The 27,516-nt window shown below is 36.2% G+C and overlaps 1 protein-coding gene across 2 annotated transcripts; it reads right to left on the reverse strand.

The window, feature by feature from the left end:
- Nucleotides 1–785: 785 nt before the first annotated feature.
- On the reverse strand, nucleotides 786–27,319 carry PCGF6 (polycomb group ring finger 6). Of its 2 annotated transcripts, XM_068961543.1 has the most exons (10): nucleotides 26,951–27,319; nucleotides 26,141–26,240; nucleotides 25,952–26,048; nucleotides 25,101–25,156; nucleotides 24,941–25,000; nucleotides 23,913–24,021; nucleotides 19,360–19,387; nucleotides 11,325–11,423; nucleotides 5,141–5,227; nucleotides 786–1,963 (listed from the first exon to the last, which is right to left on the reverse strand). In XM_068961543.1, exons 1-10 carry the CDS (start codon nucleotides 27,317–27,319, stop codon nucleotides 1,907–1,909), a joined length of 1,062 nt encoding a protein of 353 aa, XP_068817644.1. In that variant the 3' UTR covers nucleotides 786–1,906. The 2 variants fall into 2 exon arrangements, with proteins under 2 accessions (XP_068817644.1, XP_068817645.1); XM_068961544.1 differs by lacking the exons at nucleotides 23,913–24,021; nucleotides 24,941–25,000; nucleotides 25,101–25,156.
- Between the last annotated feature and the right edge of the window lie 197 nt (nucleotides 27,320–27,516).

Here is a 27,516-nt window from a genome sequence, read left to right on the forward strand (position 1 = left end):
CTGAGCCCTTGAAATAACCTTAGTATGCCTGAGAACTTGGTCACACTAGATAGTTCATGCTGACAATGTGATTTACGGTGAATGCCTATTTTTATATACCTGGGACACGCCATATCAGGTTGTCTACTGGGAGGGTGCTGGGGTATCAAGGCTGCATGCCTATGTGACTGAATTCCAGTAAAAACTCTGGACTCTAGGGCTCAGATGAGCTTCCCTGGTTGGCAACACTTCACATATCATCTTGGGAAAATTAAACACTCTCCTTGCATCTCCAACGGAAAAGGACAAATGGAAGCTTGTGCCTGGTTTCTCCTGGACTCTACCCTGTACATCTTTTCCTGTTGCTCATTTTAATCTGTATCTTTTCAGAGTAATAAGCTATAACCAAGAGCATAATAACTTTTTGGGTCCCATGAGTCCTTCTTGTGAACTATTAAACTTGAGAGTGGTCTTGGAGATCCCCAACACAGATGTTAACACGGGACAAGAACAAAAATAGTAAGTAATTTGTGCAAGAGACATTTATGAGGCAGTGAATTCCACAGCTGTTACTTTGTTCACTGTCAAATAAAGGCATCTGGTATAACCAGGGAAGGTAAAGATGTTTATAAAATATTTATTTGATGGCACAGTTTAACTTTGCTTTGGATGTCTTGTCCCTTAAAGAGTTTTAGTTATTTTTAAAAAATCCTCAATAAACACAAGCATTTCAAAATAGGTTAAAATAAATTTTTATTAAAAAATTGTATTAAATGTTAGAAGAAATTTATACAGAATTCATAAATTCTTTATAAAACAATTACCAATCTTTCTCCAATTATAATTGTTTTATGCAGATTTGGAAATTTGCAGTGAAATAAGGTTTACAAAATATTTCTTTTAAAGTATTACAATGCTAATTTTAGGCAAAATAATCTTTAAAATGGAAATTTTTGCATGCAAGTGAGTGAGCCCTCAAACACCCGTATTCTTTATCCCAGCGACAAATGGGAAAATGAACATTAAACTGACTTGCTGAGGAAACAATGAACAAGTATTCTGTAAACCTTAAATTCATTCAAATTTTTAAATTACTTTCAAAAGTAGTACCATTACAAGGTACTGACAATCACACTGTGTACTCAAAATTAATGTTAATCAAACTAACATTCAAAAAAATGTTGCAAAGAGGCACCCCTTGTTGTTAAGATATGTTAAAGGTGCCTTCATTACACTGAAGACCTAAACCCTACAGGGGACAGTATCCTCACACACACAAAAATATAATTCATCCCTTTTAGAAGTGGATAATATCTCTTTAGTAGTGTTGCTGGTTTAAAAAAAAAAAAAGACATTAAGTTCAAAATATGACGGCAACATACAAAAGTGGCCCATAGTTTTGGTCTTTGTCTGAGAAGTACATTCTGTAATTTAACAAAGTCTGGTTTTAAACTTTCAGTTCAAAGGCACACTTCTTTTCCAACTGGATGACTGCCCAACTGATGCCATTCCAAAGAGCAGAATCCCAATCACCAACTTGAAAGGGGTATGGCTCAATGAAGACAAAAACAGTGACTGATTTACCTCAAAGATTAGGAAACAAAATCTATATCAAAGTATCTGAAATCATAAAAAGTAAATGCTTTAAAAAATTTCCCCCTGAGCTATGGATATAGTCACTTACTAGAGAGACTTTTTGCTAAACAGATCTTTCACTAAACAGATGCATTCTATCATTCCAAGTTATACTTAAAAATCCTATGATTTATAAGACTCTTATGATTCTTGGTGCTGAAAATAGATTAAGTTACATCTCAAACAGCACAAAATGATAGCAATTACATGTTTCATGGAAATCTTTGGTGAGAATGCAATCCTGCAGAAGCCGCCTTATTTTGTTCACTCACTCATAATAGTCTTACAATCTTCAAGTAATTTTCAAAGGAGAAACCACAAGTCCATAATGAAGGACCAGCAGACCATCCTGAAAAAAAAAAGTGTCTGCAGTTACTTGAAAACCACTTAAATATATGATCAAGTCAAAGATAGTTTATTTTTCATAACCCAACACTAATGTGAAATTCTTTGATTTAAAGAGAATAAAGACCCAAGATAAAAATACTTGTTTATCTACTCACCTAATAACCAAACACTCCCTGTTAGTGTGCCTTTTTAATGACTCTTAGAAGAAAATCCTGAAACTACCAGTATCCACAGTTTGTCAAGGTTGTTTATGTCTAAACAGTTCTCCAAAAAGAACTTAGACTTCTCATTTTGCAGATTACTTAATATATCACCCAACTCTGGGCTTCTCTAAGAAAGACTCAATTATCATAGAGTATCATGGATCTGCTAGGAAATAAAACATTTATTTCCCATACAAATGTAGCTTACAACTAAAATAAGTGAGAAAACTTCAGAACTCTTACCCATTTGATACATGATACATTTTATTTCCTCCTTGAAGACTGTTCAGTACAATTCGCTCTTTCTTTGCTACCCAGAGTCATCATTATGAACTGTAACTGTACTGCGCTATATAACACAGTGATGTCCTCTGGGGTTGTCAGGAAACTTAACACTAAATGACTCCAGATATCATGTTTATGAGTCTCTTTATGTCTCCTTTCTGGATATCAGGTCTTAATTCTTTGTGCTCTCACCAAGGCTGCACCCAGCAAGCAACCTACCTTTTTAAGGTGCTATTTGTAATTTACTATGAACTGAAAAACTAGCTTAAAAAGAAGACTCGTTGAGAAAGTATGCCATGGGCAATGGGCCTACTTTGAGCAACATTTAGAGGGAGTGGTGGCATACATGCCTTGCGTTTCCAACCCTGGTCTAGCTATCACCCTTTCTTTCTTCTTTATTAAGCTTTTTCATGGCTCCACTTCCTCATTTCTCATTCACTGTTCAACTCACTACAATCTGGCTTCTGTTACTGGCAACTCCAGTGAAAACTCATCAGAATTCTAGAAAGGGGTTCACAAATTCAAATACCCACAAAAGCAGAGAAGTACCATAAATGAATATGTGAGTCAGTTAAGTAGTCAAATAGGGTATGTTGAGACCAGTGATAAACCATATAGCAGATGCTCAGCTAAAGGAATTTAAACTCAAAAAATATTTAAAACACAGAATAAGCCAAATAAAGTACAATCAATCCCACACCATGTTTGGCCTACAGATCATCAGATCTCTTCTAGACTAATTAGTCTAATCAAAGTAAATGAATTTGTATTCTAACACACACAGAAGGATCTTATTAACAAAATTACATTTTACAGAATGTCAAGTTTTTGCATATAGTTATGTTTCAGAATTACAAGCTGTTTAAAATCTCAAAACAACTTTAATACATGTATAAAATTATACTTTATGAAATGAGATAATCTTTATAATTTAAATTTATATCTATGTTTATTATGTTTATATTCTGATAAATATATAGGAATATATAAATATTTTATATTTTATATTTTTTATTTAGATGTTTCCATTCATGGTCTTCTTAAACAATCTAACCAGAGTAAATCCTCTAAAAGACAAGTCAGATTATGTCTCTTCTGTCCTTGGCTCAAATCTCTCCAATCAACAGTTTCCCACCTCACTCAATTAAAATCCAAAGTTCACACTACAGCCTATAAAGTCCTGCATGGTTTTATTCTGTCAGATCTGAGCTCCTCCCACTCTCTCCCTCACCTGCTACATCCTAGCTTTCCCACTGCAGAGATGTATTATTCATTTAGCTAAGAGGTCCTGAGATTACATGACACTTACATAGTTATCAATGAGGACTTTAATTATAAATATTCTTTAAATTGAGGTCATACTTTCTACCTACTCCATTGACTTTGGGATTTTACGCCTAGCTTTTTACATTTCTAATCAAGCTTAACTTTAAAAAAGACAAAATTTTCTAAGATTTCTGAGTCTGATTTTATAAAAATCTTAGGAAATGTCTTGTTTATACCTCTAAGTATGCTTTAGCTAACTAAGTATGCTTAGCTAACTAAGAAACAATTTTACTTTTGTATTTTATGAAGATCTTTTGAATTATGTTTCTAAAATATAAACAATTAGTACAGTATATTTCTAAAAACATGTAAGAATAATCAAATAATTACCCAAAAAAGTATTCAGCTACCCCTTCGTTAAGATCCTAAGCTTTAAGTTCAACTTTTTCAACAGTTGAACCTTGATTCTACCGCTAACTAACCAAGTGATCTTGGGCAAGGTACTTAATTTTCATATGCCAGTTTTTGTCATCTATCAGATTCCCCAATGGATTTCAGAATTAAGAGGGCAAAATTCCAAAAGAAACTGGATTTTTCTTTTCATTAAAATTGTAGGTCTTATCTTGCTTTCATTTATCCTTATTAGATTTCACACTATACTTCCCACTCACATTATAGGCTACTTAAAATATCGTAACAGTTACCATGGCTTCTTACCAACTGAGCTAGGAGTGGTATGTGAAACCTCTACAGACTAATGAGTATCAGCAAATTTTTCTTAAAGACATGTCCTTGCAGATACACTTGCCCAGCAGTCTTCAAAGCTCTACTGCAGTACGAGACAGAGAAGAAAAAAGGCCTCTAGAATCAAACTGCCTGGAATTTGAGCCCTGGCTCACACACTTACTAACTGAGGTTAAGTTACATGTCCTTTCTGTACCTTACCTGTGCGTGCATGCTCAGTCACTTCAGTCATGTCTGACTCTGTGCTACCCTATGGACTGCAGCCCGCCAGGCTCCTCTGTCCACGGGATTCTCCAGGCAAGAATACTGGAGTGGGTTGCCATGCCCTCCTCCAGGGGTTCTTCCCAACCCAGGGAATCAAACCCAGGTCTCCTGCACTGCAGGCAGATTCTTCACCATCTGAGCTCCAGGGAAATCCACCTTATCCATACCTTTTCTTATCTTTAAAACTGGGGATAAAAGAATACCTACCTCATAAAACTATGATGAGTAAGAGAGCTCATCATTACAAATCATTTAAAAAAGTACCTGACACACAGTAAGCATCCAGTAAACATTAGCTTTATCATTTATAGTCCAGATAATTTTAATTATAGAATGTTTATTAAAACCCTGATAACACGGAACAATCTTCTTTCATTAATTAACTTACCCGTTAGACATAAATATGGTAGACCTACCTGCATTGCTGCCTCGCCTATTGCACGTCGAATTTCCCTTAGAGTTTGATATCGTTCTAACAAGTGATCACCACAGATGATGTCTACCTACAGGCAAATAAGAGTATAAGTTTGCTGTCCTGCTTCAAAAAATGACATTAAAAAAGAGGAAGATCAACATAATTATTTTCAGACTAGACTTCGCTATTTTGTTTTTTATTTATTTATTTTGGCCATGGCACGTGGGATCTTAGGTCACCAACCAGGGACTGAACCCATGTCCCCTGCATTGGACGTGCAGAGTCTTAACCACTGGATGGCCAGGGAGGTTCTGACTTAACTATTTTAGACTGATTAAACATTCTTATGAAAGAGTTTAGAAACTATTTACAAATAAAATGGAATGAGCACTAGAGGACACAGCACAACACAGAACACTACAGCAGATACTCCACATGGTTTCCTTGAATCTCTCAGAACAAGTTCAACCATACTTGATATGTTCAGCATAAGATGGCACAGAAAATTATATTTTTAAACAGCTCCATGACACAATGATTAAGGGCTTATAATGCTTCAAAAGGCAATCTTTGGTTGTTTGATTTTCTTATTAAGGAATATCTCATTTTCCAACAATGAAAAGTCCAACACTGATATAAAGTACACAATAAGGCATTGTGTTTTACTGGTAGAACAATCTTAACAAGGTCTTTTCAGCCCTTTTAGTAATGTCAAAGCTCTAAGATAAATCTACTTTTATACTGAATGCACTAGACAGAACAATATGGTTGTATAGTTATATACTATATTGTATATGATTTCAGTATACTCACTTGCTAGAAACAGAAATGAGGTCCTTACATGCTCTTTCACTGAGTACTCTTTTTCCACTGCTTTAAAATGGGAACAGGTCCTCAACATCTTATTAACACATATCACTTAATAGACTTCGTCTCCTAAGACTCCTGTTTAGCTTATGGCATGAAATTCTTCCTTGCTCCAAACCAGAGCATCACCTCTTAACTCCTATTTCTCCTTTTCCTTTCTTCTCACATGCAGTCAGCTACACCCGTTGCTTCTTTCTTCATAATACCTTTTAAGTTCATATCATTCTCTCAAGTGCCGCCTTCAGGTTTAAACCACTGGAATCATCTCCTAACCAGATTCCTAACTTCCGATTTTGTTTACTCTAAAAATCCTATGCAATGCCAACATGTTAATCCCCCTAAAACCTTTCGCATGCTTGGGTAAGAATAAAAAGTACCTGCATTTAACTGAGTAGCCACTATGCACAGCATACGTTACATTTATATATTTTACATATGTTCTCTCATATCATTTTCACATTCCTATGAGTTAGGTATTATAATTCCCACTTTGCAGATAGGGATGCTAAGAAGTAAAGACATTAAATTTTCCTAAAATCACAAAGCCAGTAAAAGCAGCAAAGTTCAGATCTGAACCCAGGTCTATTTTCAGGTCTAGCTTTCTCCAAAAATCAGTGCATGTCAGGGATTGGCAAACTTTCTATAAAGGGCTAGATAATAAATATTTTAGGCTTGTAGGCCACAAGATCACTGTTGCTGCTGCTAAGTCACTTCAGTCGTGTTCGACTCTGTGCAACCCCATAGACGGCAGCCCACCAGGCTTCCCCATCCCTGGGATTCTCCAGGCAAGAACACTGTTACATGTGCTCAATTCTGTCACTGTAGTATAAAAACAGCCACAGGATGGCTGTTAAAATAAAACACCGTTTATAAAAAGATGGCAGGCCTGTGGGTCAGTTGGTCAAGCCCTGTGCTATCTCACAATGAATAACCTCCAATTAGTAACAACTCTTGCTTAATGCTTACCAGTTTTAAAGTGGTAGAGCAATATCTGTTTGCAAAAGGACTTGAAGGCAGTAACAGCTGATCTTGCACACAGACTTAGATCCAAGAAAAATTATAGACCTTGGAAACTAACATTATGTTTTTATTAAGTATCCAGCAAGCCAGAGACCACCACTGTTAGTGGGCTTCACCATGTGGGATACATTTATGACTTGGTTACTACAAATTTTCAACTTAATCCCAAGAGGTTAGCCAGTTACTAACAGTTTGATGAATATAGTCCTAGACGCTACGTGTGCACATAGGGATTTTATTTTTATAGAAATGGGATCGTGTCACATATCTTGTTCTACATATTCTTAAAACATACACACACACACAAACACCAAAACCTTAATACACACGGACATCTTTTGGAATGCATGGTTAACTGTCTTTAATAGCTGCATAGTGTTCCATTTTATGAAATATATCATAAATTATATATCCATTCTCCTCAGAAACATTTAACTGCTTCTCACTTTACCTGTTGATTAACTCAGTTCATTCAAACAGAGCCACATCTTGGAGGATGTCACAGATATGACCCTCATATTTGATAATTAGCTAGAAGGACTCAGCATATTCACAGCTCTGATTTACTACAGCAACACAGCAAGGGTAGAGTCAGATCATCAGTAAGGTAAAAAGATGTAGGGAGAGTCTGGAGAAATCCATTCACAGGCTTCCTTTTGCTCTTCCCTCCCAGTCCAGGAAACAATACTCCCACAATACTCTTTTCTCTAGCAGCAGAAATGCAGCCAATTTGTGCAGTGTCTCTGCCAGGGAAGCCCACTTGAGGTTCAGAGTTTAGGGTTTGTACTAAGGCCTGGTCATGTTGGCATTCTCTGCCTAGCAACTACCAAATTCCAGACTCCCAGAAGTAAAGCAGGTATTCACTGTTTGTTCAGTCCACACACAGGGAAACATACATACAATAGTTAGGTAAGCTTTCATATTAGTGCAGGGAACTTTTTACAAGCCAGCTCCCTAGATGCTAGGCAAGGGCCAACCTTGTAAGCCAGTCCTTCTCAAGACAGCAGCCTCGGGTCTGCTTTGTTAACTCTTTTCTGCATAATCTTTCTAACCTCTGGAGTATTATGTCTTAGACAGGAAGGGTAACTACAATATTTCTGAATCTCAGAGCAGAAATCAGAATGTGAAGATAGTCTTAAGGGAAGAAAAACCCTTAACTTTTTAAAAGCAAGATCACACTAAAGCTTCCAAGACAGAATTTTTCACTGAATGAGCCAGTGCCACACTTATCCCTCTTTGTTCATACATTCTCTTTTCTTTGATAGAAAGTTCTTTTCTTATCTGGCCAAAATAAAAATCCATTCTGCAAATCCTTTGACAAATTCAGAGCTAAATCATTCATTCTGTGCTCCTGTTGCACTCATCATAGCCTACTGTCATTTTATATCTTTCCCACACAGTTCTGAGTTGCCTGACAGCATGAATTTTCTGTCTCATGTTTGTATTGGATGCCAAGCACACAGATTGCTCAATTTAATATTAATAAATAGTAAATGAATGGTAGGGATATACCATATAACACATTAGAATCTCCGTAAATGATCTGGAAATAATTCAGTGGTATGGTTAAGGGTTAAAGTAATATATTAAATAAATAATAATAAAAAGGGAGCTTATTGGGACTTCCCTGCTGGTTCAATGACTAAGAATCCTCCTGCCAATGCAGGGGACACAGGTTCTATCCCTGGTCCAGGAAGATCCCACATACCTGAGGCAACTAAGCTTGTGTACAGCCTCAATTACTGAGCCTGTCTGTCACAACTACTGAGTCCATGTGCCTAGAGCCCATGCTCTGCAACAAGAGAAGCCACCACAATGAGAAGCCTGAGCACCGTAAGGAAGAGTAGCCCCTGCTCAGGACAGCTAGAGAAAGTTTGCGCATAGCAACAAAGACCCAGCACAGACAAAAAGGAAAATAAATAAATAAATCTTAAGAAAAAAAACCTTACCTTATAAGATGGAATTCAAGATTTACTACTACATCTTTCATACAGAAGACATTAAGTGATAAATGTGATAAGCATTTTATAAAACCAAAAATAAGATTAAGTGATGTACAAAGGAATATACTACAAGAGTTGGTTTAAAAAAAAAAGAAAAACAAGAAGATACAGTAAGACATCAATAAATTCAAAACACCACTAAATCAACCATGATAATTCAAAGACACTGGGATCTCTATATGAAAAAAATCCATTAAGATAATTATTGATTTCTGATTTGAATTGACTTAAATCTCTTAAGAACACGTGATCTATATATTTTTTATCTTTCAGAACTATCTTCTTTTATTATTTTTATCTGCCACAAATAAATAATATCTTTAAAGGTATCATTTAACAATCAACATTTAACAATTTATCATTTAACAATCCCTTAGTAATCATGCATTCCTGCTAGTAAATAACCATTCATGAAGGTCACATATCTGTAAACAAAGCATACATTTTCTACTTGGAACTAAATGGTTTTAAAGAAGGTCAGCACAGAAGACTCAAGTGACTGGGTTGATCAAGAATTGTTTAATGGTTAACTATTAACCATTGGCGTGCTCAGTCCATGGGGTTGCAAAGAATCGGACATAACTGAACTGAACTGAATGGTTAACTAGCTCAATGTTTCATTCATATTAGAAGTAACTCTTGCTTATTTTCTCTTGGATTTAGAAAGCTTCAACAATTTTAGTCACAAATGGGTCTGCACATGTGATCATCTGTTCTATTATTTTAACATTTTGGTGAAATAGTAATTTATGAATGTTACCAGCTATAAAGTATCTGAATTAGAAAAAAATATTTACCTAGAGAACCAAGAGCTGAGAGAGGAAATTAAAGACTGAAACAAATTTTAAAATGTTAAAAGCCTTGAATTCTATGAAATGAGGAAAAAAAACCCCACATTTTTATACAATAGAGTCAATTTAGAGTTTTGGCAACCAAATTTCTTAAAACACCAAATGTGAAATTTATTAATGGCTCTGATCAATATCTAGCCACAGAGGAAGTAATCTATACCCTAAAGAAAGCCTCCTGGGCACCACTTCTTATTCTATATAATCAGGTGCAACTCTTCTGATTTCTGCTCTTAGAAATAATAGACTATTATGGGATCACTCACAATTTTTTGTTCAGGAGCCTGTAAACAGCTATCTATTTCTCACCAAAAGACAGAATAAAGGTAACAAATAAGTCATTTCCAGTTTTCAGTTGCCATGAGACATAGCTAGCATGATGTCAAAGTCAGTAAGGGAAGTCACATCTAACTGCATTTAATATATATTTGGAGGAGGGCATGGCAACCCACTCCAGTATTTTTGCCTGGAGAATCCCTATGGACTGAGGAGCCTGGAGGGCTACAGTCCATGGGGTTGCAAAGAGCTGGACACGACTAAACAATATATATTTAGTACCAACAGATATTGATACTAAAAGCATAGCAAAATTTCATCTAGTTTTAAAATATTTACTAACTTAATCTATAGTAAATAGATATTTTAGAAAAAAATTATTCTGTGAAATTTTACACATGATGAAGAATAACAAAAAATCCCTTTTAAATTTGATTAATGAAACAGCAAAACTATATAAATGTGCATTTTCACTGGCCCACATTACTATAAATATACTATATTTACACTTTATATTCAGTAATACATGGCGTTTGAGATTTTCATCTTACAAAAGAAAAGTATTATACAACTAGAAGGGAAGATCTTTTTCAATCCTTAGAAAAATAACAGAGTCTATACTAGATAGATATTTCACTTTTATAGGTGTCCTGAGCTAGATACTGATACAAGGATGGCCTCTGAAGAGACTGAATGGATAGAAAAGTATCCTTTTGCTCTACTATCAAAAAGCAAAGAGGTGGAGCTGAGGCTGTAGAAGCTCTTTAATCATTCTCATATCCTCAGCTTTTCTCTGACACCCAGAGATGGTAATCAACGGCAGTAAGAAATAGCCAGTAAGTCAAATATGATTAAAATTTGGGGGTAGGGATCACTGCGTACCAATATTCAATAACTATTTATAATATCTACAATGTCATAAAACAAAAGCCACTGCATGAAATCCTAGAGACTGTTCTTTCTTCAATATGCTAAAGGTAATCTCAAAACTTCCCTTTTTTAATATTTATTTTTATTTGGCTGTGTCAGGTCTTAGTTGCAGCATGTGGAATCTAGTTCCCAGACCAAGGACTGAACCCAAGCCTTCTGCATTGGGAGTGTGAAGTCCCAGCCACTGGACCACCAGGGAAGTCAGTCCCTTCCCCTGACTTTTTACATACATATACTCTACCTGACAAGCTGGATCAAGACCCATTTTTCTTCTGAGGAATTTTTCTACATGTCCGATAGTTGCTTCTCCTGAAACTCGGACAAACTTCTTTTCCAATGGCTACAAGAGTAAACAAACAAACCAATTTCAGGTGAAAAATACATAAAATGCATAAACCTTAAAATACATTTTATAGCAAAGATGATTCAAAAGATTTACAAAAGAAAAAATATCTTGAAATTTGAGTTATCTATCCCATACAAAAAAAAGAATTTTTGCTTAGCTTCTCCTCTCTAAAAAAATGTCAACAATTTTTTTTAATAGAAAGGCTTTAAAACTTAGAGCAAAATTTATTGACAGTGAATACCCAAGATTCAATGTCTAAAAGAATATAGCTTCCTCAACAAAAAAAATGCAAGGAAAAAAAAAAACACACAACCAATCAGAGTAGGAGGAATCCATACACTAAAAAAGATGTAAGGCCTATAAATAAGAGATATCAACCAATTACAATATATGGATCTTATTTGGATCCTGATTTCTAAAAATCTATAAAACAACTTTCATAGGAAACTGAAATAGCATGTGGATATTTAACTAAGGAATTACTGTTAATTTTTAAAACTATAGCATCATTATTATATTTTTATAAAAAGTCCTCATCTTTCAGAAGCAAACAATTATTTACTGATAAAACTAGAGTCTTGGATTTGCTTGAAGATTATATAGGAGAAGTGATAAAGGTAAAGATGAACTGAGATTGGCCATGATTTTATAATTATTGACATTAAGTAATACATGTACATAGGCATTCATTTGACTATTGTCTACTTTCATATGAGTTTGAAATTTCTTGCAATAGTGGAAAATAAAAAGATTAACATATAAACATAAATGCTTGGAATCTGATTCAATGGTCTAAGGTGATGGGTAGAGAGACTGTAAGGTTTTAAAGTAGAAACAAACTAAATGCTTTCCCTGCTATTCTATCTCTGAGGCAATTAAAAGGATATTACTATTAACAAAAATCAAAAGCTGGGGTAATAAGAAGTAAAAGGTACCTTCTAGGAAAACATAAAGTATTTTTCTAGAATTAGCAGAAAGGAATCCTAGAATTGTTACCAAAAGGATGCAGGCAGGTTAAGCACATATTTGTCCCATGTAACAGCACTCAGCTCTCTTCTCTGTAATTTGGTTTCTTAAGAAGTTTCCTAACGATAGCCTTATCCCCAAATACCATAGTGCAACAGATAGCATATTAAGTGCAAATATTTCAGAGACAGACTGCCTGGTTTTAAACCCTGGTTTTGTAATTTTCTAGCTGCAAGTCTTTGGACAACTTGCTAAAGCTTTCTGTGTTTCCATTTCCCCATTTGTAAAGCAGAGATACTAGCAGCACCTACCTCACAGAATTATCACAAGGAAAGGGTGTTAAAAAAGTATGTGTGTGTGTGTGTTAATTGTTCAGTTGTGTCCGACTCTTTGTGAGCCCGTGGACTGTAGCACGCCAGGCTCCCCAGTCCATGGAATTCCCTAGGCAAGAATACTGAAGTGCGGTGCCAATTCCTCCTCCAGAGGATCTTCCTGACCCACAGATTGAACCTAGGTCTCCTGCATTGCTATAAATAATTCCTGGCACACAGTACGTACTTAGCTATTACTAGTGCATTGATTTACTGTGCTCCTTTATGTGAAGGAATTTAATTAGAGGACCTAGTTGTCATCATGGATACTGATATAATGCAGACAAAAATGGCAAAGGTTCGTGTTTTTTTAACACAGGTATAAAAATCATCTCGAAAATCTATGGCAGTCTTTCTCACTAAGGAGCAAAACAGCAGCGCTCCAAGTGCAGTCTTGATGAAGGTACTGCACTGTAGTACCATTGCCTGAATAGCCTGAATCCTATCAAGTGCTTTGAGAAGTTGCAATTCTGGGTCATCTAGCTAGATGCCTGCCTGGCAACAAGTGCGTTTCTGAAGGTCAATTTCTCATTACCATCTTAATAGTAGGCTTCTGGTATACCAACAGAGGATAGTTCAATATTCCTCATTTCTAGTTCTTGATGAGCACTTCACCCCATGTGTTTATTAAGATTAATCCAACTTAGTTGGTTATCGATACTGTACTTTTTAGATTATCCAGAACAGAATTATGAAATCTGCCAAGATCTGAAAGAAAACATTGGCCTTAGCTTTCAAAGTTGGGTTATCACATGATTACCTTCAGTCTTCATACTCCAGGCTCACAAGGTAACACTTTTTTCTGCTATAATTTTCAGATTCAGCTTTTTTAGAAGAAAGTATATCTTCTGATATTTGTTTTTTTTTTTTTTTCCTTAAGACCCAGTTCTCACCTAAATGGTCAACTTAGTTTTTTCCTGCCACATCTAATAGCCTCCTACCATCTGCACATAAACAGAAAAGTAAAATTTCCTTGAAATTAAGCACAAAAATCTTCCCTATCACCTGTTAACACAGAAGGTCAATTTGATAAGAAAGCTGGAATAATAAGATAGAATCTATAGGGAGATTTAAGAGACATTCAGCTATTTTCTGGCTACAGAAAATGCATATTACTAAAAACATCTTTTAAAAAAGATCAACTCATTTTACCTTGAAAAAATTCCTGCCTCTGTCAACTAAAAATAGTTACCAACCCAGTAGCAAGGTAAATCCCTAGCAAACAGATTGTAATTCTGAAATACCACCCAAGGATACCTTGGAGAAATGACCAATTCTGTGTCTGGGGCAAGAGATGTGTGAGTTGAGTATGAAATATCTTGTTATTACAGCCATGATTATCTTAAGATATGACAATCTGAACGTCAAAATAGATCATTAAAGTGGATTTAAACCACAAATATATTTAAATGCAAAGTAAAACAAAAACCCTGATTATGACTGGAGCATGCTAAAGAATCAACTCATTGTTTTGAACCTGGTAAGTAAAGAGAAAGAATCAGCATTTATCCTTTCTTTCCTATATGAATGGTATTCCTGGCTAACCAAACAGAAGTTTCTCTTATAGAGGTATTTCAATGAATGGAGGAGGAATAACAACATTATTTTCCAAACCCTATTAAGTTAATAGACTTGACATTGAGTACCAATACTTGTTAGCATTACAAAGACACACACAAAAATAGAGACAAACACACACACACACACAAACAAAGAGACACAAACACCCAGACATTATGTGCCTCCAGATGGACAAAAACACCACCACCTATAAAGTATTCTTAGTTCCCTCAAGTCAAACCTGTATGATCAATACTCAGACTTAACTACCAGTTTATGAGCAAGACAGAAGAACTTGATAAATTACAGAGATGCAACATCAAAACCCAATCTGCAGGAAACCATATAGCACAAATGACTCACTTTTGTCAACAATGAACTGCGAGAAAAAAGAAACAGAAAACTTACAGATTTAAAGATCTATCAACCCACCACAATGTATGAACATTATTTGGACCTTGATTTAAAATAAAACACTCACTGCGACTAAGATAAAAATCTGTACACTGACTAGATACCTGGTAAGAAACATCTTTTTTTGTTCTCCACTTCCAATCTTTTGAAAAATCACAAACTTACAAAGAGGTTATAAGACTAGTAAAATGAAGATCCAGATGGACTTCACCTACTTTATGAGCTAGAATATTAACATATTGCTATATTTGTTTTATCTCTTCCAACATACATGTATGTGTGTACACATACATGGACACGTTATTTCTTAAGTTGCTGCTGCTTAGTCATTCAGTGTGCCTGACTCTTTGCAACCACATGGACTAAAGCCCACCAGGCTCCTCTGTCCATGGGGATTCTCCAGGCAAGAATACTGGAGTGGATTGCCATGCCCTCCTCGAGGGGATCTTCCCAACCCAGGGATTGAACCCAGGCCTCTGGCACCACAGGTGGCTTCTTTTCCTGTCTGAGCCACTAGGGAAGCCCATTTCTTAAGCTACTTGCAGACATTGAGATATTTTACCCTTAAATATACCTGCAGTTATCTTCTCAGAATAAAGGGACTCTCTCCCTCATAACTACAATATAATCATGAGGAAATTTATGGACACATTCAGGAAATTTATAACAATACAATGCAATTATCTAAATGGGTCCAAATTCAAATTTTCCCAATGTCCTAATAATGTCCTTTGTATGTTGTTCACTGACTCGATGGACATGAGTTTGAGTGAACTCCGGGAGTTGGTGATGGACAGAGAGGCCTGGCGTGCTGGGGTCGCAAAGAGTCAGACACAACTGAGCGACTAAATTGAACTGAACTGAACTGATGTCATTCTTCTTTCAACCCAGAGTCTAATGAAAGAATGCACACTGCATTTTGTTGTCATGCTTCTATAATTTCTTTTTAATTTAAAATAGGTGTCACTTTATTTTTATCTTTCACTACACTGACATTTTTTAAGTTGTTTTTTTGCTATGATACATGTTCACTAAAAAAAGGGAGTCATCTTTTAAGATTACTGAAATACTTTACAGAGGAAGTGGCAAAATGCCAGGGATTTGTTTCAGAGAAACATTAGAAAGCAGGGAAGTGTGGGAGTCCCTGGTGGCCTAGTGGTTAGGATTCAGAGCTTTCGTTGCCATGGCACAGGTTCAACCTCTGCTTGGGAAACTGAGATCCCACAAGCCCTGTGGCAAAGTCCCCCCAAAAAGAAGGGAAGTGGATGGAATTATAAAAGAAATTCAATTGGTCATTAGTTAACTGGTAAACCTGTGTGATGGATGCACGGAGGTTCTATTCTGTCTACCTTTCAGTATGTTCAAACATTTTCATAGTTGAAAGTTAAAGAAAAAAAGATTCCTAGGAAAAATTTTCTGACATGTATTACTGCTTGGTGAAATATTTTTAAATTGAATGCAGCAAACAGACTTTATGATTGTCATGCCATAAGTGTATGTGGTGAAAAGTTTAATTAGGCATTATCCTAGCCAGACATATTTATTTGAACTCCAAGATAAGAAATAAAAGAAGCTTTTTAAACAGTAGATTATGTATGGATGTGAGAGTTGGACTGTGAAGAAGGCTGAGCGCCGAAGAATTGATGCTTTTGAACTGCGGTGCTGGAGAAGACTCTTGAGAGTCCCTTGGACTGCAAGGAGATCCAACCAGTCCATTCTGAAGGAGATCAGCCTTGGGATTTCTTTGGAGGGAATGATGCTAAAGCTGAAACTCCAGTACTTTGGCCACCTCACGTGAAGAGCTGACTCATTGGAAAAAGACTCTGATGCTGGGAGGGATTGGGGGCCGGAGGAGAAGGGGACGACAGAGGATGAGATGGCTGGATGGCATCACTGAGTCGATGGACATGAGTCTGAGTAAATTCCGGGAGATGGTGATGGACAGGGAGGCCTGGAGTGCTGTGATTCATGGGGTTGCAGAGTCGGACACGACTGAGTAACTGAACTGAACTGAACTGGTAATATAAAAAACTGTAACTAGAACTCCCCTATAAATGTAGAATTAAAAGAAAAATGATAAGACTGCCAAAGTGTTAGCTAAGAAAGTACTTTTTAAAAAGACTGTTTTAGCAAAGTAGCAATAGTCAAAAATAGGATCATGTTTCTAAAACAATACATTCATTACCTCATACAGACATAAGCCTGCAAATTAACACGGGAATGTTTAGTTAATACTGAAAACATAATGCTTCAAAACTTTAACAATAGTATAAATAAACTCCTATAAACTTAGCTTTATCAACTCAAAGTCAATCTTGTTTTAAATAAATCCTACCCTTTTCCTATCTCAACTGCTTCCTGGCCCCCATTCCCCAGGCTTGTTTTGAAACAAACCCCTTACACATCATTTCCTTTGTAAATACTTCAGCATGCATCTCTAAAAAATAAGAACTCTTAAAAAACATAATACTACCACCATACTTTAAAATTCCTTAATATCAAAAAATAGAAAGTGTACAAATTTCACCAACTGTCTCAATTTTTTTTACCTAGTAGAAAATGATTTTGTTTTTAGGGTTGTTATTACAAAGAGAATAAAAATTTTAATTTATGTATATATTATTTTTATCAGATATATTTTTGTTTTCTCAAAATGCATGCACTAAATTTATTACAAACAATGCTTCTATTTGAAGTTTTCTTAGCGTTGGCTTGTTTTTTAACAGCTTTACTGAGATATTATTCACTTATTAAATTCACCACATTTCAAAGTATATAATTCAATGGTTTTTAGTGTATTTATATAGTTGCGCATCTATCACCATTACTTAATTTTAGAACATTTTCATCACCCAAAAAGAAATGCATGCCAATTAGCAGTCACTCCCAACTTCCTCTTACCCCTAAGCGTCTTGCAACCACTAATCTACTCCGTGTCTCTATGCCATTGCCTATACTGGACATTTCATGTAAGTGGAATCAAATAACACGTGGTCTTTTGTGCCTGGCTTCTTTCACTTAAATGCCTTCAAGGTTCATCCATGTCATAGCACGTATCCATACTTCATTCCTTTGTATGGCCAAATATTGTTCCATTACATGGATATATCATACTTGATTTATCCATTCATCAGTTAATGGATATTTATGTTACTTACAACTGGGGGCCAGCGTCTCATAATTTTTTTAGTTTTCAAATCCTATCCAAATAAATACCATCTCTGATGTCCTCTGAGTCTCTTCTAATCAATATATTCTATCTACATGTTCCCCCTTTATGTCTTTTCCTTTTATTTGCTGAAGAAACAGAACTGTTTGTCCTTGTCCTGCAGTTTTCCAGTATCTAGATTTGGCCTATTAAATTCCTACAGAGTAATTAAGTTCCTGTGTCCCCTGGATTTCCTGTAAATTAGTAATCCAGGGGTATGATCAGCTTCACATTTGTTTTGGCAAGAACACTTCATAGGTGTCAGGCAATGTCATATTTCTTTGATGTGTGAGGCTCTGAATTACATACATATTCTACGTGCACATGTGCTTTTGTGGAAGTAATAGGCTAATATTCCAATTTAATTTTTAGTTCTTTCTTCATGAGATTTTTTATATTCTGTTGGCTCACCTGGCTATTACAGGTCACTACACAGATGTCTTCAGTGAACTCTAGGTGCCTATGACTGTACTTGTCCCATATAGAAAATTCTATGCTACTTTCCCACCCACCACACTATGAAAGGACTTCCTAAAGTTTACCACCATAAGTTTGGTATTTTACAACTTAGAAGAGGTTAAAAGTTACCAAACCTAACACTGCATCCCCTCCATCACAATGATTTCTGGGAAAAACCTATAATATACTTCGTCCAAAAAAGTACTCATCTGTTCCTATGTGTCAACTCATGTCCCTTAAGCCACTATAGTCACAAAACAAAACACTATGCCCAACCAGGTATGATTCACCCATATTTTCGTGTAGACGCTGACAAAGTCACTGAAAATCTAAGCAGATCAAAGCCAGTTATTTCTTTATATTTTTATAATCCCAAGTAACTATAAGGCCTGATTTACCCCCTTTAAAAAAGGCTCCTTTTCCTGAGGGACTCATACTACAGGAGCTGCACAGTGTGCAATGGCACCTGTGGTACCAAAGCCTTTAAGACAACTCTCAACTTAAGAACTCATTCTAAAAAAAAAAAAAGAATTCATTCTTACTGCTAAAGTTTCACTGAATGATTTAAGTGAAAAGTTGAGGCAAGTTAATTTGAACCAAAGATGTTACATGAAAATGAAATTATAAGTTCATATTTAACTCTAAATGCCAACTATGCAAAAAATGCTTTGAAATATTTTTTAATCATCAAATCAGCACAGCATTTGGCTTCACTTTTAAAAATTACTCACTTATTTTTCCTTAGACCATTGCTGTGAAATAATAAATCCCTACTTAATAATTCTTTTCTCAAAAATCTATGACAGCATTATTGAATATACTCCAAATTTCAAAAAGTTTTATTTCTAAAACAGTTTTTATTATCAAAGACAGTCTCCACATGATTGTTAATCTTAAATTTGTGTCTTATAAGGCCCTCTGGTAAAGCAAAGGAAAAATAAAAGTAAAATACCTTAAAATGTCCTGTGCCTTCATTAGCACTGAAAAATGAAAGCAAAATAATCAATTTTAAACTACATATTTAATCATATAACACAGAAAAATAACATAATATAAATATTTGAGAAACATCAATTTAATCTTAAAACACAGTCAACTAACCCTTTATGAAATGAACAGATATAGTTAATTGTCATATCTGCCACCTAGTGGTAAGGTAAAGGCAGTTTTATACCATAGTTTATTTTGCTTTGTATATTTTCTTCCAGGAATCAAAAGCATAGTCTTAATATTTAGATTTCCCCCACATATAGCATTCTAACATTTTCCAGTTTTAAGTAAAACATCTTTTTCTTCATCATAATTAACGTGCTTTTTTCTCGACAGTAACATTTACAAGATAGAGTCCTTACAAGAAAGCTGCTACTTTTCCTCTTGTTTTACTTGTAGCATAATTACCTGGGCATGATTTACTCAATTTGTCTTTCCCCTACAAGGACAAACTTTTGATTAAATCAATTACTCACAGCATGAAGAGACAAGGAACAAACTTTTTTGAGCATATACTATGCACCAGGAGTTATATTAAGTCTTCATATATTATGAATGTTTTTCATTCAGTCCTCACAGTAGCCCTGTAAATCAGGCACTAGAATCTCTAGTATATAGACAAGGAAAATTAAGCTCAGAGATGATGAATAACTTACTTAGAGTTACAGAGCCAGAAAGTAATAAAGCTGGGTTTCAAACACAGGTGTACATATCAAGGCCCACATTCCTTTTGTTTTTTTTTTCCCATGCTGCCCAGGATCATAGTTCCCTGAACAGAGATTAAACCTGCGCCATGAGCCATGGCAGTGAGAGCTGCAGAGTCCTAACCACTGGACCACCAGGGAATTCTTAAAGCCCACATTCTTTCTTTCCTATCATGTGAAGAATAGGCAAGGTCACAATAGCATCATCTAGAGTATTCTTACAATACAAATATAAAGACATTAAAATATACAAGTTTTAACTATTTATGAAGTATGTTATATTGACATAAATATAAAACAGAATTTATGTATACATATTAGATATAGACTTAAACCTAAGATTATAACATAATCTTATGAGTTATAAAATATTCTCAGGAATTCCCTGGTAGTCCAGTGGTTAGGACTCTGTGCTTTCACTGCCAAGGGTGTGGGTTCAATCCCTGGTCAAAGAACTAAGATCCAGCAAACTGTGCAGCCAAAAAATAAATAACATCAAATAAAGTAATACACCCTCTTCTTCATCATAAGAACTATCGCTATAGAATCCATGATGCATGGGCATCAGGCTTCTGCTTAAATGTCTAAAGAGATAGTTTTTTTATTGACAAGTCCATTCATTCCATTTGTGGGCAACTTCAGAAACCACCTGCTTGCACTGAATCAAATGTTTCTCCCTGTAACATACCTACTGGCCCTTGTTTCGCCTTTTGGTGCTCTTGTGAATTAGATTCAGTTTTTCTGCCACCACACATGATATGGTTTTCACACCTTTTACTATTCTGATTACACCTCCATTTACCAACAGCTCTCTTAAAATGTAGTGCCCAGAGTTGAACATAAGACCCTAGTTGGCTAACATAGCATACAGTGGAATAGCAACTCTCTGGTTTACTAAACATCACTGAGCTTAAGATTACATCAAATTTTTGCCATATCTTCTCTCATACACTCTCATGTGAGTCCATTTTCTTTACCAGGCAGATGCTGTACATATTATAGCACCAGACTAACCTTTATTTCTGAATGAGCCTGCATTATTTCAATATGCATATATTATAGTAGTTTAGACATGTGAGGAATACTGCATGTAGATTCTTATGACAATCCTGTGAGTTGGTATTATAATCTCCAATTTAGAAACATGGAAACCGATGACCAAAGGAGTTAAGTTACATCCTAAGGGTTACATACCTTGAGTTATGCTTTTTCTGTATACATTATACGGCCTAAGATTATTTCTTTTTAGAATTTTCTACCTTACACATGGAAACTGAAAAACAAAAAGAAGTACTGTACAAGACTATCTTAAGATCACAAAAGATGCATACCAAATTTGGAGGTGGAGTGGGGAATCTCACTTCATGCTCATTCCAGAGGTTGAAAAACCACTGTCCACAGGCTGAACCCAGCTCAGTATTTTTGCTCCTCCAATTCAAGCAGGGTCATTAGCTGGATCAAATTTACTCTTATACTTGCATCAGGTTAAAAATCTCACCTGCAATTTGTCTTACCATGAAAGAGCTTCCTATAGGTTACCCTCAGTAGCCTGACTTCAGGGGTAACACCAAGCTTTTCAATGTAATAAACATGTGGAGATTTAACTGTGAGGATTGGTGACTTCAAAAGGACTTCTTGCCATATTGGAAGCTTTCTTCCCCATAAACATTTGAAAACAGATAAAAGACTATTTTCTGATGTAGACATTATAATTGTCTGATGTAGTCAGATTATAATTGTCGATCATAATCAACAACATACAAGCGTTAGTTCTCTCATTTTACAGACAGGGAAGCTGAAGAAGCTAAAAACTACAAGTTATATGAGGGCCAGGGCCATGGCTGACTTATTCAAATTACATTCCCAACATTTAGCAGACTGCTGTGCTGGTACACGGCAGCACCTTAATAAGCATCTAATGCATTAACAGAAAGTGGTTAGTTCAGTTTTACAAAGCTATACAACAAAGGAGTTAGGACTTAAATAGAGATCTTCTTATCCCAAGTGAGGACTTCTTTTTTTCTACAGCAGGGAATGTGTTAAAAATGGAACAGCCCTGGTGAATGGTAATGACCACTTTGAGTACTGTGGTCAAGCATGGCATGATTGAGTACTGATTTGTGCTGCTGGCAGAGGCAGAGACGCTGTAGCACACTTGGCACATATCTGCTATCTTTACATTACTGCCATTTTTCAAAAAAGGTTTAAAAAAAGTTCTATTGTGCGTTAGTGGAAAAGGTTACATTTCCCCAAAATAATGTTTCAGAAATACAAATTCCTTTCAATTTTCAATTTTAATTAACTAGACTTATTAAAAATCAAGTTACATGGTAAAAAGTCAAATACAATGAAAAGTAAGACTTTTTCTGATCCTAGATTCATAAACTCCAGTGCCCTTTTATAGAAGTAACTGCTATCAACATTTTCTTAAATGTCTTTTCAGAAATGGTCTATCCTTGTCGTGGGGGGGAATATATACATACACACACACATATGTCCACCACCCCCTTTTTTAAAAAACATAAATGAGCACATGCTATATATTCTCTTCTACATCTTATTTTTTTCACTTAAGAAAGTAAATTTTGGCAATTGTTCCATACTAGCACATATGTTACTAGCACATGCTCATGTTCCACATACCATTAATTTACTAGTGCCTTTTTGGACATTTAGGCTGGAACACATTCTTTATAGAAAGTGCTGTTTTAAAGTTTGGTATGATATGATTTCTTATTCTTCTAAAGAGATCTTTATTTAATTTATCATAAAACACTACTATGTGGGCTCAGTGGAGGCATAAGAAAGGTTTCTCACCTCTCAGGGATCCATAATATTTGAGAACACAGGATGAATACATAAAGGGATAAATACAACATAGTACAAGCTAGATACTAAATAAATAATACAGGCAACTTAAGAGTCATAAGGAGAAGTGACTGAGAGGTCAAATAGTCACTAGGGACATAAAATGGAAGATCTAGATTTTCCAAGAAAGGCATTTTAGTTTATCCTGCAAACCATGTAATTATTTCAAAAACTACAGTCTGATACAGGCCAACTCTATGATGACAGTTGGTCTAACAATGCTGCAATATAATGGAGTACGCTATATGTTACAGTGTCGGAAAGAAGCAATTTATATGAATTAGGGAGATATTCAATTTTTGGAAAATAATCTGGCAAAACCAAGTGAAGTTGAAGCTGAACATATCCTAAGACTCAACAAATCTACACTCTTAGAGAGCTATCTCACAAAGACACAAGGAGATCTGTAAAAAATGTTTAAAGCAACATTGTGTACAATAGCAAAAAAAAATTAGAATCAACCTAAGTGCTCCAAAGTACAAGCAAAGATAAATTATGGTATGTTTATTTTAAGGGAACACCCAGTGAAAATGAGTGAACTAGTTACACATTTTAACAAGGATGAATCATACTGTGCTAAGTGAAAAAAGTTGGGAAACATAGTATGATACCATTTAAGGTTTTTAAATGGACAAAAACAATTCTACATACTGTTTAGGAATACATACACATGTGGTAAACACATAAAAAAAATGCACGGGAATGACAATCATTACTTTTAGGAGAGTAGTTATTAATCTCTAAGGGAAGCAGGGAATTAATAGGGAGAGGTACCCAAGTGCCTTCTACCATAATAGCAAGGTTGATTTGGAAAGCCAGATGATAGAGATATAAGTAGTTATTGTGCTCTCTCTAGTACCTTAGCTCAGGATGATTTTGTAACTGTTGGGACTTTAAAATTTCTTTATTTTAAAGTTTAGAGGTAGAGGTTTAGGGTACTCACCCAATAAACTCTAGTAATAAAGACATGTCAAGTTCAGGTGGAATACGAAACACTGATTCTAAGACTTTCTTAGTTCTTCCTTTGCTTGAAGGGACTGGCTGTGGAACAGCTATTTGAGAGCCAAACAAAAAAGTTGAGTTAGAATAAAAACTTCATAAATTGAGATTTCTGAAAAATAATTACACAGATTTAACTATGTTGACTATTTAAAAGATCATAAAGCACTCACTCTCCCTTTTTAAAATAACATTAGCTAATCTGTCAAAGCCAGTGAAATTAGTGACAAGCCTGGGGAGTGCTCCACAGTGGAAGGCAGACATATGTGGCTGGTTTATCAGGGCCACAAAGAAAGCTCAGCATAAAAGCAACAATAGCTGTGGGTAATCCTTAATAAGCACTACTGTGTGCCAGGGCTCATGCTCAGCACTTTTTATATGCACTATCGTATTTAACCCTGATTATAATTCCATGGCATAGGTACTACTGCTTTTTTTTAAAAAACTGAAGTACTCTATGTAGTTTAAGTGTAAAGAAAATGAGATTCAACTTAATGAGATTAGGCAATTTGCCTAAAGTCACCCACATAGTAAGTGGAAGAATGAGGATTTAAACTCAAATCTAACTTCTATACTCTGACATTACCATTACCATAAAAACTAGTATGTGAGCAGTTACTATGTTCCAGGCACTGTTTTAAGTGCTTTGCATTACTCAGTGAGTCCTTACAACAACTTTATAAAGTGCTACAATTATCCCTGCTTTATAGAAGAAGAAACTGAAACACTGAAGTCATCTGCCCAAGTTATACACCTAATAAGGTGGCAGAGCCAGGATCACAACCCAGCTCCAGAGCCTCTACTCGTTAAGCCTTACAAACTGGGTTACGGTAAGTCATTGCCTTCAAAATCTTTATCTCTTTGATCAAAAAATAACCAGTTATCACCAAAAAAGAGCCTCAAAGGGAGTGAATTTTATTAAGTTAGTATTCTTTAATCTATAAATACATTATGATATACATCCAAACTTACCAGGTTTAGGTACTTCTAGACCTCTTTCTTTATAGAAATCATGCATTTGCTTTTTTTCTCCTAAAAAATGATAAAACACAGACTAAATTACACTTAAAATATAACTAGTAGAGTCAGAAGAGATTTGGGGATTTATAACTAGGTAATAAAATAAACTTACTTTCCTCTAGATTGATCACTAATTTGTACACTATGTCTTGTAACTGTCGGTCCAACCTAATAAAAGGAAAGGATGGAGAATACCTCAGAATTCAGAAAAATGCATTTGGTAAAGTGAATGATGCTCTTTGTAAGTAACTGTTTTCTCTTAGGATTGAATATCTCCTTTCTCAGAGGTGAGTTACTTTTAGGTGGCACTAATGGTTCTCTTCTAAGAGAACCTCAAGTAATTATACATAGTCATATTTACAAGTAATTATAGACTCTTGAACAGTTTGCTCAATTGTTCAATGTGAACTGGTCTTATTTCCTAAATAAGAACGTGAGTTTGAGGGCAGAGACAGTACTTAAAAATTCTGTGTATCATCTACAAAATACTCTTCTATGAAGTAATAAAAACATAATAGTATTTGCTGAACAAATGAAAGCAGTCCACTTTTAGTGTTTTTCTTCACTTGGCAAACTGAGCATGAACTGAAAATTTGATTAATAAGCCACAATGACCTATGACAGATAGGTTTTTCTAAAGAGGCCAGTTATTTCAGTTATTACTTTTAAAAATAGAATTCTAGATACACAGAAAATAACAAGGCTAAACTAACGTCATCAACTTCAGTGATGGAATTTAAATCCTCAAGAAAAGAAGTCTATACCTTTTTTTTTTCTTTTAAGGTTTACAGCAGATGTCACAGTGCCTGGTATACAGTAAGTGCTCTATATGTATTTCTTTAAAGAATATGCATTTCCCTTTCTCGTCATTTTGAGATAGGTCAAGAATTTACTACGAACTACACAATTTCAATCTTTCAGAAAAAGTATACCTAAAATATAAATGTTACTTATTTTTCTTACCTTATGTTGTAAAGAGGTTGTGTCTGATGCACTACTATGTTGCATTTTGGACATCTGTTGCTATAGTAAAAGTGTCTGACAATGCAGCTTTTACAAACTGTTGGGAAAAAAATATTGGAATTATAATGTTTTCAAGACATTTCAAAAACTTAATATATTATTTGGAAATGTAATGAACTATACGCTTACATGTATGAAGACATTCTGTAATGGTAGTTGCATCTATTAAATAACCTTTGCAAATGGAACACAAGATGTACGGAGTCAGCTCAGAGAGATTGATCAGGCGCTGCAAATGCAATGGAAATAGGTTACAAATCCTTGCCAAGTCATACTTCCTAAATTTTTTTTATCAACAATGTGTAGTTTACTTTGCAACATAGAAACATGTTCCAATACCTCAGACCCTTCAAATACTCTCAAAGTTACAATAATATGAACCAATGTTTCAAAAAGATCTCATTCTTTTTGGAGCTGCTGTATATTGCCAGAGGAAGGGCATCTTACTTTATGAATTATCACAAAATGGACAAACTTTCCAGATACTGGTGTTTAATACACAAATTCTGACTGGCTGGGTATACTGTCTGAATTAATGAAGTACGCGCTGCCCCAATTAAAAAAAAAAAAACAACCCTTCCCAATTAGAGATTGCCTAGGTGGGGATGGGTTTCCCCACATTCTCAACATCCTGTAGAACTGGACTGTACTCCCAGCCACTGTAAGCTTCTAGGAGGCAGGAGAACAGCACCCTGGGCGCCTACATCCCTGGCACCCAGTAGCTTCAATAATGAGTGAGTCGGACCCAGCGAGCTTAAGTGACTGCCGGAATCTTACAAAATGAGTTGGCAGGGACGGAAGGCCAGTCCGTGCCACAAGCAGGCAGCGCAAGGAGAGGTGAGGGTGGACTCCAATGCCAAAGGATCCAGCGGCGAGCGGGACATCCGGCCCGGCCCTAACGGAGCAGGGCCGACGTGGTCAAACAGGGGCTATCAATACCTCCTCCTCGTCCTCGGAGTCCGGCCGGCCCCCCTCCAGCCTCAGCGAGAAGTGGCTCATCTCTTCCTCCTCTTCCTCCTCTTCTTCTTCCTCCAGGTCCTCATCTTCTTCCAACTCCTCGTCCTCGTCCTCGAAGAGGCCCCTCAAGCGGCCCAGGCTGCGCTCAGGCTCCAGCTCAGGGGGCCGGGAGCCCGAGCAGCCAGGATCCCCCGCCTCGGGTAGGGGCGGCGGGCCCTCCTCACCCGCTGCGGGCGCCGGAGTGAGGGCAGGCGGGGAGACGGGAGGCGGCGGCGGCGGCGGCATGGTTGCTTCTCCCTCGGCACTGGCAGCGCCCGCGTTGCCGGCGGTTACCGCCGGGACCCCCTCCATGCCGTAGGTAGAGAACAGATGAGGCGAGACCAGGTGGCTGGATGGCGCGGGAGTTCCGTCCGCCAGCCTGAGCTGCCAACGCGCAGGCGCTAGAGGCCTGCAGGGCCCGCTGGGAAATGTGGTTCACCGCCACTCACCTAAGCCGGGCGGTAGCCGGAGCCACTCAGGTATATGGGGCGGGGCTTGCAGGCCGCAAC

This window comes from Capricornis sumatraensis, chromosome 23 (assembly GCF_032405125.1).
Source record: "Capricornis sumatraensis isolate serow.1 chromosome 23, serow.2, whole genome shotgun sequence".
In the NCBI taxonomy this organism is placed as follows: domain Eukaryota; kingdom Metazoa; phylum Chordata; class Mammalia; order Artiodactyla; family Bovidae; genus Capricornis; species Capricornis sumatraensis.